The following is a 12,842-nucleotide window of genomic DNA, read 5'->3' as shown; positions in this document are numbered from 1 at the left end:
ACGGTATTCCGTATTATGGAATACCGCAACCAGATCGACCCTCCGATCACTCAACGTCTTGGATGCCATCAGTGTTCTAGAGTGGCAAATTATGGAGTTGGGTTCTTCGAGCGGGAATAACATTATTTGGCGGGTCGAAATTGACTCAAGAAACGCAATCTGAATCTCGAGTTTTGGGGGATGTCAAAAGAGATATCTTCAAAAGAATCGCCAAATAGAATCGGTGGCTGATTCGGGGCGACAATCACCATTCAATGGAATGTGAAGTGTCCTGGTGAGCAATTTGAGGCCTTCAATCTAGTCACACTGAGCCATCCACAATTCCGCTTACCTCCAGGAGGTTGTTTTACGAGGGTGGTCCGCTTCAGTCGGCACTAACACAATTTGTGCTTCTCCCACTCGAGACGACGACCGCCAAGCAGAGACCTCCAAGCGGCTCAAGGAAAATTTGTGATCGGATAAATCTGGACGCAAGGCGGGAAAGCCTTGAATACCCAAAGATATGACTAGGCAAGATTGGCGATCGAATCCCTTAGATTGGGGTGGCCGGGGTGTAACAGTCTAGCGACTGGTTCGCCGATTCAAAGAAATCCGATGGTAAGAAATTGGGAAATATGTGCTTGATGTTGACCTTGCAGATTCAATCTCTCGATTGATACATGCACGGGAAAGCCTGGTACGCATTGTCTGCAGGATTTTGTAGAATATCGGTAACACCTCTGCGGAGATTAGATCCGGACGACTGAAGATGGGAGTCCCAGCAGTGCAATTTCTTTTTTGTGAGCAAGTTGCAGTAGCACAAGCATCAAGAACCACTATTACAGCATTCAAGGGCTTTCTCATTCAAAGACCGGCAGGAGAGAAACGAAGGAGCAATGCCACGTATTAATTATGTCGACTTCAGGCCAGCCCATCGCTTTGATCGATGCACGGTTGGTTGTTCAGGGAATTGAGAAACGAACAATGAAAATCACTGCATCAAACGATCCTCATCGGCTTTCCAGACGTCACTGGGCAGCAGGACGGTGAGGCATGTCCGGTTTGGCTTGGAGAATCACCAAAGAAACCGCGAAGTGAGGAAACCTGGTGCAGAGCTGTCACATCCACATGGCATGAGTTTACGATAACTTGAAGGATACAAGGACAGACGAGCACAGTACGGAGTACAAGGGTCCATACCAAGTCGATACACATCCGGATATTTACGATACCGGGTACTCCCTACTGAGTACTGTGCAACAAATGACATTTTCTTCCCGGACAAACCAAATTCAGAATAAGAATCCTATCGGAAATGCAAGCAACCGGCAATCAACGTGCATGGATATCTCGAGCAGAGGTTGGGCAAACTGCTTCCGACGATACTTGCGTAATGTAACCTCACCTCAATCCATACATTTACACCGTGTACGGAGGACGAAGCAGGATTGCGGGGATACATTGCGCAACGTCTGCCTCAACTTCATCGCCCGCCGAAATGATGTCATTCAAAGTACCATATTACGGATTGTGCTGTGCATAACAGGGTATGTACAGGACACCCATCCACGTTCTCTGTATCGTGTATGTGTGTACAGAGTATACGGAGTACCTATGTATGTATGGAGGGTCCAGCCTGGATACCTTTGTGAACACCAATGCTCTGCTGGACAGCATTTGGGGTGTCATCGTGACCGCTATTCTCGACGCACGGACGGAGTAACTCATTCGTAAATAGGAGTAAGTACGGAGTACCTGATGGTAAAACTCCCGCCAACAAATCGCCTCCCACGGAGCACAGCAGACAAAAGATTGTCGGTCAATGCAGATCTGTCTTCGGGTTGAATAATTTACAATCATACTCGATTTACCGTTCTGTAATGTAAACGTTGTTTACCAGCAGGGATTGTGCGCGGCCGCCTCCCCAATTTCCCGGTTCTTGGGTTCTTATTTTTTCTTAAACTGCCACTCTTTTTAGTTCAAACTATAACTGATATATCTCCTTAGGTACTCCGTCCGTCCCAATCACCGGTACCTGTAGGCATGCGTATGTTGTCCCCTGATACAGGATCCTAACCATCCACCCCAAAGAGCCAAAATAAAGCACAGGCCAATAGGCTGGCCGGTTCGCCCGCTCATTTTCGCCTCGGACAGCGTCGCGTAGAATTCTGGACTGCTCATCAGATTTTTACTTTTGGACTATGGATGGAGGCTCTATGCTTCGACCATCCCTTTGTCAGATACCGGAGGCTGAGGGTTATCCTTTCCCGTAACCAACTTGAAGGATGTCGCGAAGCAGAATTTCAGAACCTTTAAATTCAGCTCCTTTCCCCTCCAACGGGGGTTCGCTCTTCTATTCTTACATGTGTTTTGTCTTTCCATAACCTTTATCATTGTTTGGATTGTTTGATTGTCATTCTGTTAATGGTTTTGAGACATTGGCACAGTCAGTATACTCGTACATAATACGACACCATCGACTTCCCGGGGAGGCCTGCGTGCACTTCTCGTCTTGTTTCCAGCGGCCACTTGTGGATTATCTACTCTCTGCTTCGCAGCCCACTGAGTGGAATTCTTCGCCATCTTTCCTGAAATCTTCACGCACTCTTTGCTTCTCTCGCACACCCAGCCTTTTGCCAGTCACCCTGTTCGTTTATTTGACAGGGGCAACTCGGGCCTTAGAAATATCTTAATCGAGGCACACAAATTTCCTCGATCTACGGGGTACACTCTTGCCATACCCATTTCCATGAAACATCAGCAAAGCATTTCCACAAGTCATTTTGCTTCCAGAAAGCGCATCTAGCCTCTCCCGACGCCATTTTGACATCTTTTTTGTTTTTTTTTTTTTTTTTGGGCTTCGACCAGTTTGCTGGAACTGATTCCAGCCGCCCTGACCCTTCGGAAGTCTTAGCGTTAGTCTCTTGCACCAACCAAGTGGCTCAAAAACCACGAAACAGGCCCGCCTTCTGCCTCGAACCGTGATCCCGGATAAGCAAAGAAAAAGAAAACCCAACCGGTTCAGACATACAAAATGGCCAACCCCCAGTGCTCTCATCAATGGGAAGTTGCTCAAGACCGAAATGGCATGATAACATGGAGATGCATGCAGTGCACTGATGGCCTACACCAGGCCATCTGGCGCTGTAAGATCTGCGGATTCACGAGATGCAACCCATGCTACCAGAAGTGGCAGCAGGGAAGATAAAAAACCCTTAGGTAAGTCCCTCAACTTCGCAAGCAAGCCCTTCCCAAAAGGTTCCCTTGTCTGTGGAGACTCGCTTCCTATGTATATACTAACTTCTCTCAAGCGTCTGAAGGGAAGTGGAGCGCGCGACACCCAGCCAATCCCTTGATCTCCATGTGCCGGTGCTACTGCAACATCCCTGTAAAACCAGCACCACAAATGACCCTCGATCAAGCCCAGATATTCGGGACCTGCGGATAGCCAAAATTGGCGGCTCGAGGACGGAGTCTCGAGGGTTGTTTCATTATATTTCTCATTCCCATATTTTATCCCGCTGCCTGTGATTCACTTCTTGGTCTCATACTTGCCGTGTTTTGTGTGTGTCGTTTCGGGACCTAGTTTTCTTTTCTTTTCCCCCCTGGATCTGTTCTCGAAAACGACAAGTTCACCCCCTCTCCATTTCTGACTTGTCTGGTTGGAATGATTGATACCTTTCATGTAGCATTTCTTATTCCCCGTTTCGGCGTTTTGCATGTTCACTTATAGATTGCAGTCTTGCTCAGGCCTCCTGCTAAGTTTCCTTGATTACTTCTAATTTCTTTTCTTTTTTTGTTCCCTTTAGGTTGGCGGAGTCCTACTTGACGTACACTTGGGCGGTTTGTTCCATTGCTTTTTGCATTTCGCCTTGTGTGTTAGGATTGGGAGCTTCGTCAGACCCGGGGAGGTACTTTGTTTAGGGACGTATGGTATGGTTTTTCGGCGGTGACTTGCGTGCTATGTCTTAGAACAACATGTGAGTAGTTAGATTGTGTCGAATAGGTATACAATGCATTTATAATTTCGGACGCGTTGGCTCTGCTGAAGCCGCTTCTCGCGGATGTGTTTACCGTACGAGATTACTTCCCTGTAGGCATACGGAGTACATCATACCGCGAAAGGCCCCCGAGTTCCAACGCATTTCTTGACAAAGCTTAATCCGGGCCAGTTGACTAACTAGTTAGTTTAGGAGTGATTATAAAGAAATTAAAGACTGATAGAGTCATACGTATGTGGCTGTCCTCGAAGCAACCACTAGTTAACTTCTAACTAATCCGCATTGCCTTGGACGTGGTTGTTATTTCGTCCCTCTTTCTCTCCTGTAAATTCGTTCTTAGTCCTGAAATTACTACTGAGTACGGAGTACGGATCAAGTTAACTAAGGTATTGTTACGATAGTCGATCAACGCTCAAAACAGTCGTCTGATGGTTCTCAACTGGTTAACAGGAAGTAAGCAGAACGGCATATTCCTTCTGCATCCCGTCTGAACCGTGCAAAAAGCATATTGAAATGGACTGGGAATTACAGCAAGGATGCTGGCACAACTGCCTAGCATGACAGATGAGGGAGATGTGCAGTTTACATGAGCCAAAAATGGTCATTTGCAAACATGGCGCTTTCACATAGCTGGCACACCTTTCAGGTACGAATCCCACTTTTGCAAGAGGTGAACTTTATCCTGTAAAAGCGCCTGCACACTAGTACTCTATGGCTTTGGCTGCACCCGAATCCATGCCATAAATATTGCCTCTCGGACTCCATACGATGGGGCTTTTGGGAGAAAGTTCGATAGGCTAAGAGACGTTGAGATGTTGTCTAGCGGACCGTTATACATTTGAAATTCCTGTCAAATAGTTTGCGGGACTAGCATCATTGACGTTTGATGCATTTGTAGCCTTGATTTGTTGCAAGCCCTGCCAGAGTTTCCCTAAACCCATAGTTAATTATGGGAGAGTTAAATAATAGCTCAAATCTTGCCCGAGATTTGTGGGCAAGCTTCTCTACCCAAAGGGATAACGTACGGGATTCACGCAATACATATTGTACCGAAGATCCGTAATGTCAAGGCGAGGAACCCTTGAAATCATGGCTTCCGTTGCAACGTACGTCGATCTCTGAGAGCTAGCTCGTTCCTGTCTCAAGAGTGTTGGAGTGCATTTGCGGTGAACTCGCGAGTTGTATGGCTTAAAAATCTCCGCCCGGGTTTAAAGGTTCAAATTGACTTCTCACATCCATGTACGGCTGTTTTCTCTCTTGATGGATATTCGCACTGATGAACTTGTACTATGCCATTTGGCTTTTGAGAATTGCGGTTCAGAGCTGTGCGAGGTATTTGGTGAGATAAAATACATGCCAAAGCATACAAACAAGAATATTTAGTTAAAAGAGCGAAATCCCCGACCAGCTGACTTGATACTTAGATACATCGCCCCCATAACCGCATCACCTTTCAGCCATCTTCCTCCTCATCTCGCTAAGGCTTCTTTGGGAGTTGAGACATAGCATAGTATTATAGCAACATGGACTCACCCAGAAACATCTATCGACAAGATGTCGATTTCCGAAGCCTCGCATTGGAGGACCCCGACTTCGCAAAGTTGTGAGTCCCGCCTCCATATTTTATCTCCCCCAGATATACCCCCCCCCCCCCCCCCCCCCCCCCCCCCCTCTCTTGGGCCAAACACAGCCAATGGAAATACAATCAGGCTGAACCTGTCTAGCCTCAAAGTCAACGGCCAATTGGACTTTAACGACCCCGGCGCTGTGAGGTACGATTTAACACCCCCACCCACCCCCCCGGCGTTCCCCAGTTTATGCTCTCTCAACGAGACGTCCAAGCTGCTCGCGGCAACGCCTCCAGGGTATTTCCTTGTAACATGAAACAACCCCGACTAACTGGTTACCATCAGGCAGTTGACTAAAAGTCTGCTGAGGCGAGATTTCAAGTTGAATGTGGAGTTATCCGACGATCGGCTGTGTCCGCCAGTGCGTATATACGCTTCTTACTTATCCAAGATGAGCCCCCGGTCTTCCGGCTAACAGCGTGATTTCGATATTAGGTCCCTAATCGGTATATATGGCCCTTCTGATTGGTAGACTAAAGTGGAAGGATTTAGATGAAGGGTTGGACTGAAGCATATATCTAGCTTCAACTACGTCCTCTGGCTACAAGACTTAATTGATACAACGAACGATGATTACAGAGGCGGATATGATCCCGAAAGGGAGGTTGTTGGATTAGATATGTATGGTCTTCTATGTTTTTATTGTTATTATACCTAACATTATATGCTAATGCGGCTTGTTGTAGAGGAACAGGGGCCAGTTGCATATATCCATTGCTTGCATGTGCCCAGAGGCCGAAATGGATGTTTGTTGCCACGGGTATATTTCTATCTCTGTTTCTCTTTTCTAGCACAGTTGTCGAATGTTTGCCGATACTGATGCGGGATTAGATATAAACGATAAAAATTTCCAGTACGCCCAAGAGAATGTGAAGAGGAATAATTTGCAATCTCGTATTCGTGTGGTTAAGACCACAGCAGAAGATCCCTTGATAGCTTTGGGGGATAAAGTGCCTTTTGAGAGGTAAGCAGCCGTTTTGAATTTTGTGTGGCGTCTCACTCAAACATTCAGACTACAATTCACAATGTGTAATCCGCCGTTTTATGAATCCGAAGAGGAAATGCTTGCCTCGGCTAATCTGAAGCACCGCCCACCTAATTCGGTATGTCAAGGAAAAACTATTGGTAATTTTGAAAGGATTTCCGCTAAAAAGGCTCCTATAGGCGTGTACCGGAGCACCAGTAGAAATGGTTACGGCGGGCGGGGAGGAAAGTTTCGTACAGAGAATAATTGACGAAAGCCTCAAACTTCGCAACAAAGTTCAATGGTACACATCAATGCTCGGGAAACTGAGCAGTGTCACAAAACTTATCGAGAAGCTGTTGGAAAGTGGTAACCAAAATTGGGCCGTCACGGAGTTCGTGCAGGGGTCGAAAACACGAAGATGGGCAATTGCCTGGTCGTGGAGAGATCTAAGGCCAACAATGGGTGTTGCCAGAAACATTTCCAGTATTCCAAAACACCTCCTCCCTTTTCCCTCTGAATTCACATTTCACCCGGAGTTCGAGTCAATCACGTTTCTCATCCACAAGATTAACGACGAAATGAAGTCTCTTCAAATGCTCTGGAGTTGGGATCAACATGCATCGCGAGGCCTTGGATTTGCAATGGAGAATGTTTGGTCCCGGCAGGCGCGAAGAAAGAGACAGCATCTTATAGTCGAAGGCCAAACGGCGGAAAGTTTATCCAAATCTATCGATGAGAGTAAGGCGGCCCTGGGATTTGCTGTCCTTGTGAAACAAACAGGAATAGAGAACGTAGACGTGATTGTGAGATGGATTAAGGGGTTCGACTCAGTCCTGTTCGAGAGCTTCTGTGGAATGCTAAAAGGAAAATTGGAACCGCGATAAAAGTTGGCTAAATACGCTCTAGGTCCTCTATCGATATGTCAAGGATCCAACTTGCTGGCGATGCAATGGCATGTGTCCTCTCGCATATGTAAAGCTAATTCGTGGTGTTTGCTTGCATATAGCCAGGTAAATGATCGAATCTGTACACAGTAGTGCTGGAATACATTCCAACATTCGATATCCATTATTCCTCATATTTTGGCCTTGTTCGATTTTTGCCTCTCAGTCAGCCCTGTCCGCGGATCAATCCCTTGGAACAGGGTGGCCCCCTTCTCCGGATCTAGCTTTCGCGAAGGATGTCGCCGTGGAACGTCAAGTAGTCCCCAAGTAATTGACCATTTATCCTTGGTTTCATCCCAGGTCATTTTCGGCGTAAGAGTGCATACCTTCTTCCATATATTCTCCATGAATTTTCGGGTAATGTTATGAGGCCGGCCTTTTAGATACGTTGCAAACGTAGGGCCTTTTGGCGGGCCGTAGACGATGAACTCAGGTGTAAGCAGGGTATCTTGTTGGTGAGATGCTGGGGTTTTCCTCCGCTTAGGAGCGCTCCACGGTGCTTTCCCAGAAGCTAGGCCTTGAAGGACTTCCCATTCCTGCTCCGGTAGCATTGGAAGAACACTATTCATCAGCGATTGATGCCATTTCCTCCGGATATTCACACGACGTTTGAACGGTGTTGGCCTCCCCCAGCTGTTTGTCTTGGGAATAGGCGGTTCGAACACTTTCACGTTGCGTCGCAGTTTCAGCTCGGAAACCGCTTTCCGTCTGGATTGATCTCTTACCAGTGTTAGAAGGGCACTGGGAGGTTCCCAATCATCGCCGTAGGTTTCGATTTTTTTTTGATCTCCAAGCAATGGGCGCATGAGAAAATTGCGTCGCTTTCCAATCCTGCCGTACGAGAGGAAGAGCACTCGTTGCAACGACTTTAGATATCCCTGATTGGCACGGTGGAGGAGCGACAAGAGCTTCCGGAATCGTCGGTGCCGATGCAGCTTCTGAATCGGCTTCAGGCCCCGTATTTTGTGCTCGGAGACGCTCTCTCGAAAGCCCGAGCGAATGTAGTTGTGCATGTAGCCTGAAGCGATCGGGTCGGGGAGATATGTGCATTCGCGCAGAAGGGACCGGTAGAGATGCCGCCATGGCGTGGAGCGGGTAGCTAGCACCGAAGGCACAGCCATTGGAGAACTCTCCCAGGCCTTGATGCTATTGTATTGGGTGCTGGGGGCAAGATCTGTGCCTGTTTCTCTGCTGTCGTTCGAGAAGGTTGTTCACTTGCTTAGTCAAGCAACGCGAGGAGACGCGATAAAAAATTGAGTTTCATGGGAAGTTTGCTTTTCGTCCCAATGCCCGGCTCGCGACCCCGCGTGATCCCAGGAGAGAGACAGGAAACAACCGCAAGCAGAATGTCGTTGTGCACAGAGTTATTTATTTTTTCTGGAATAGTGTAATAATCTGGCACTGGTTTGCGTGTGTTTGGCTGTGAATGTTCACGTCGACCGAGCTAGCTTTTTGGAGAGTGACTGGGCAATCCATGGCAGAGTAACGTGACTACGCGGTTCTTCTTCATTTGAGCGTCAGCGTCGCGACAGACTCCCGACTCGACAGCGGTGTGTGCCCTGGCTGTCTGCTGATGGACAATCATCAGCTCTTTTGCACATTATCTGCATTGACATGCTTCCTACCTATGCTAATTGGTTACAGTTACTGATCCACATGAGTTAATCGCGGAATCTTCCTCTTTCTTTTTCCACCACCCTTTCATTCCCCGGCACTTTGATGCTGCACCCAGCCAATCGAAGGCCACTATTTCCTCTCCCATTGGAACACATCGACCCGGAGTCAACTCTCTCTCTCCGCTCCATCCATGTCGGCTTCGCAGAGCAGTGTCGCTCCGCCAAATGGACCGCCCTTGTCGCGATCGCACCGAACATCCTTTAGTGCCTCTCAGCCTCCGGCCTCCGGCCCAGCCGCATCGCCTCCTCCGCCAGCCTCGCAACAATCGAACATGTCCGTTAGTTTCTCGAACGGTGGTGGAGGCGGTAGGCTGATGGAAAGCCGCAGCTTCGGAGGCTATGGAGATAATAGTGGGCATGGGTTCTATAACGGGAACTACAGACCTCAAATCTACACGGTTGGTTTTATCCTCTATGGAGGGTGTCGCAAGGCATCACTATTCCATAAACCGTGTTGATGGTGGCTAACCATGCTTTTTTTTTTCTTTTGCGACTTCGATTAGGCTGTTTACTCCAACGTCTCAGTTTATGAAATGGAAGTCAACGGCGTTGCGGTAATGCGACGACGGTCTGATTCGTGGTTGAATGCGACGCAGATCCTCAAAGTCGCAGGTGTTGTTAAGGCACGTCGTACGAAAACCTTGGAAAAAGAGGTTGTGTCCGGCGAGCATGAGAAGGTTCAGGGCGGCTATGGAAAATATCAAGGTACCTGGGTTAGCTATCAGAGGGGGGTGGAGCTTTGCCGGCGATACCATGTGGAAGATCTTTTACGCCCGCTGCTTGAATATGACATGGGTCAGGATGGTGTAAGCCAAGCGGGACAGGGCGCAATCGACACTCCAACAAAAGAGCAAGCTATGGCGGCTCAGAGAAAACGACTCTACTATGGCATGGATAGCCAAAGCTCCTCGTCCCATGGCACGTTCTTCCAGAGTATTTCGCGCACAGCGGCCAGTGCTGTGAGTGCTATCAACAAGGCACGATTCGACTCTCCAGCCAGCCGAGGTCCCGATTCTCGACAACCTAGCGCGATGAGAAGGTCATCACAGATGAGTAGCCAAGAATCACACATTCCCCTTGGTAGCCAGCAGAGTATGTACAGCGTTGCGTCTGATAGTGGCTTCGCAAGCAACATGCAGCCTAGTCAGCGGAGCATGGTAGATCACGGAGAAGAAACCCAAGAACCTCCGCGAAAACGAATGCGCTCGTGCTCGTCCTTACAACCACGGTCATTCAATGCTTCTATGAACGATCCGACGCCGACTGAGCCAAGTGAATCGTTCTACGAGCAGATTGAAGCCCAAACCGATGGTGCTAGCGATTATGCTCACGGTCTGAAACCTTTACCGGCGGCCACCACCCCAGAGAGATATCAGAAGATGAAGCTTATCATGACCCTATTTCTGGACAAACGCGCAAAGGATTTCTCTACTCATCCTGCCTTCCTTACGTTGTCTAGCGAAGATCTGGAAATCCCACTTGATGAATATCTTAACAGCGCCCTACACTGGGCTGCTATGCTTGCTCGTATGCCATTGCTCCACGCTCTGGTTGCCAAAGGAGTCAGCATACATCGACTTAACGCTGCCGGTGAGACGGCGCTTCAAAAGGCCGTCGGCACGAGAAACAATCTTGACTATCGGACATTTTCAAAACTCTTACAAGTGCTTGCTCCGACCATCGAAATAATTGACCATCATGGACGGACGGTCTTGCATCATATTGCGATGATGGCTGCAACAGGAGGTGATGGCCATGTTGCTGCAAAGCACTACTTGGAATGTCTCCTTGAATTTATAGTACGTCATGGAGGTCCCTCCAATAGCCAGCAAAGTGCTGTGAACGGTGCCAATAATGTTTTGGGCCCCCAGAGCATGGAGATAATAGGTCTAGGGAGGTTCATGTCCGATATGGTAAACATCCAGGATGATAAAGGGGACACTGCATTAAATCTTGCTGGAAGGGCTCGCACTATTCTTGTTCCCCAGCTTCTGGAAGTTGGCGCAAGTCCTCATATACCTAACCACACTGGGCTTAGGCCCGCCGACTATGGAGTTGGTGTGGATATGGTTAATAGTGGTGGACAAGGCCAGCTGAACGGTGATGCAAACGATTCTTTCAGTAACCAACTTGCAAGAACAAAAAAGGATATTCTCAACTGTAAGTCCACTGCACTCTCCTTGCACGTTTGAACTGTTGATTAACTTGGGTCACAGCCACTATTGTGCAGATAACCTCTGCCATCGAGGAATCCTTCAGTATGGTGGATAAAGATCTGTCCGATGACCTGAGCCAGAAGCAACAGGAGTTTGACCACTGGCACGCGAAGATACGTGAAAGCGCAAGACTTCGGCAAATAGAGCAAAACGAATTAGACGAGATAAAGCGAAGAGCCCGTGAACGCGTCGAACTTCAGAGACAGACACGGAACCTCGAACAATCGGCGGATGAGCTCGCTGCAACGTTAAAGGAAATGCAGGCCGTGGACGCGAGTGATGGAAATGCTGGTGGCAATTCGAAGAGAAAAGCTATATTTGATGCTGACAAGTTCTACGCGTTATTCCCTGACACGTTTGATCCTTCGAGCGAACTCTCCGACGAACAAAAGTCGTACCTACTGGAGCAACCTTCGCCTGACCAACTCCAAACACTTCTCGAAGCCTACGAAGAACATAATAAAAACATTAATGAAGAAATCGAGGTCCTCAAGTCTAAAAACGTTGTTCTTGGTGAACAGTACCGGCGCATGGTCATGGCGTGTACAGGATGGTCTGCTGAGCAAGTGGATGCGGCTGCGGAGGGGTTGATGGAGTGCGTGAAGGATTTGAATCAAGACCCTATGTCGGAAGAAATGGCGCTCGAGATTCTTATGCAGGACCGTGGCCAAGATTGGTGAAGTCATGCATGATCGTCTCATTCTGCTACTATTATCCCAGAAAATCAGAATCGACGTGCGACACGTCGGTGCTCGCCCGATTCTACGCGCGCGTGCACACACAGTATTTTTTATTCGAGCTTTAAGTGCTTTGATATCCTGATTCGCTTTCTCCTCGTTTGTACGGCAATTACCTGTGAATACTTTTTCTTTTTTTTTCCTTTTTTTTTTTTTTGTGGTCTGCTTCTCCTTGATGCAAGTGCCTTTCTTTTGTGTCCGCAGGCTTGGTCTCCCTCCCTGCTGTTATGATGGAAACGAACATAAGTTTACTTTTGAGTGTCCGGTCTCTCCCATGCTGTTGGGCTAACTGTACGGGGTATTGAACAAAATAATTGAGTTGCTCAGGAACTCGTCGGCGTGTCAGGGCGAGAAGTGTATATACCTCATGCACGAAGTTCTATTCAACTAAATACTTGGGCTAAAAAAACAGGCGCATCTTCGATCTAATTCTGAAAGTTAGCGATTTGCAGGCTGTTTAATCTATCGACGTTGAAGATACTTACTATGTCCCGCGAATCTATGATGAAAAATGGTGATCAAGTTACTGCAAATTTTGTTCTCGATTGTGACAACACTGCAGCAGTGAGCAACCGAAAAAAAGTATGAAATATAACCATTTGACCGAATATCTCAGTTCACACACATCTTTGAAAAAGGCTCGTGCGAAACTGCGTAGGAAAACCTATGACTCGGACATGCCTATTCTGCTTGG

General features: G+C 47.8%; 3 protein-coding genes across 3 annotated transcripts; 2 read left to right on the top strand and 1 right to left on the bottom strand.

Moving 5' to 3' along the window:
• The first annotated feature begins 6,269 nt into the window (after positions 1 to 6,269).
• On the top strand, positions 6,270 to 8,710 carry D8B26_000178 (uncharacterized protein). The gene is made up of 3 exons (XM_066123139.1): positions 6,270 to 6,572; positions 6,621 to 6,711; positions 6,773 to 8,710. Exons 1-3 carry the CDS (start codon positions 6,412 to 6,414, stop codon positions 7,457 to 7,459), a joined length of 939 nt encoding a protein of 312 aa, XP_065979211.1. The 5' UTR covers positions 6,270 to 6,411; the 3' UTR covers positions 7,460 to 8,710.
• On the bottom strand, positions 7,651 to 8,640 carry D8B26_000177 (uncharacterized protein; the record flags this gene model as incomplete). The annotated part of the gene is made up of 1 exon (XM_003067614.2): positions 7,651 to 8,640. The coding sequence occupies one exon, from the start codon at positions 8,638 to 8,640 to the stop codon at positions 7,651 to 7,653; it is 990 nt and encodes a 329-aa protein (XP_003067660.1).
• A 616-nt stretch (positions 8,711 to 9,326) lies between the features above and the next one.
• On the top strand, positions 9,327 to 12,091 carry SWI6 (transcriptional regulator swi6; the record flags this gene model as incomplete). Its single annotated transcript, XM_003067615.2, has 3 exons — positions 9,327 to 9,593; positions 9,699 to 11,355; positions 11,412 to 12,091. The coding sequence occupies 3 exons, from the start codon at positions 9,327 to 9,329 to the stop codon at positions 12,089 to 12,091; spliced, it is 2,604 nt and encodes an 867-aa protein (XP_003067661.1).
• Positions 12,092 to 12,842: the final 751 nt, after the last annotated feature.

The sequence above is a fragment of the Coccidioides posadasii genome, chromosome 1 (assembly GCF_018416015.2).
Source record: "Coccidioides posadasii str. Silveira chromosome 1, complete sequence".
In the NCBI taxonomy this organism is placed as follows: domain Eukaryota; kingdom Fungi; phylum Ascomycota; class Eurotiomycetes; order Onygenales; family Onygenaceae; genus Coccidioides; species Coccidioides posadasii.
The sequence above is the reverse complement of the archived record's forward strand: the minus strand, read 5'-3'. Positions and strand labels throughout refer to the sequence as shown.

Bases quoted from the DNA above. Each gene is read 5' to 3' on its own strand.
- D8B26_000178 (XM_066123139.1), top strand. From the start codon at position 6,412: ATGTTTGCCGATACTGATGCGGGATTAGATATAAACGATAAAAATTTC. The intron at 6,573-6,620 runs GTAAGCAGCCGT...TCAAACATTCAG, and splicing joins GATAAAGTGCCTTTTGAGAG to ACTACAATTCACAATGTGTA. The intron at 6,712-6,772 runs GTATGTCAAGGA...AGGCTCCTATAG, and splicing joins AGCACCGCCCACCTAATTCG to GCGTGTACCGGAGCACCAGT.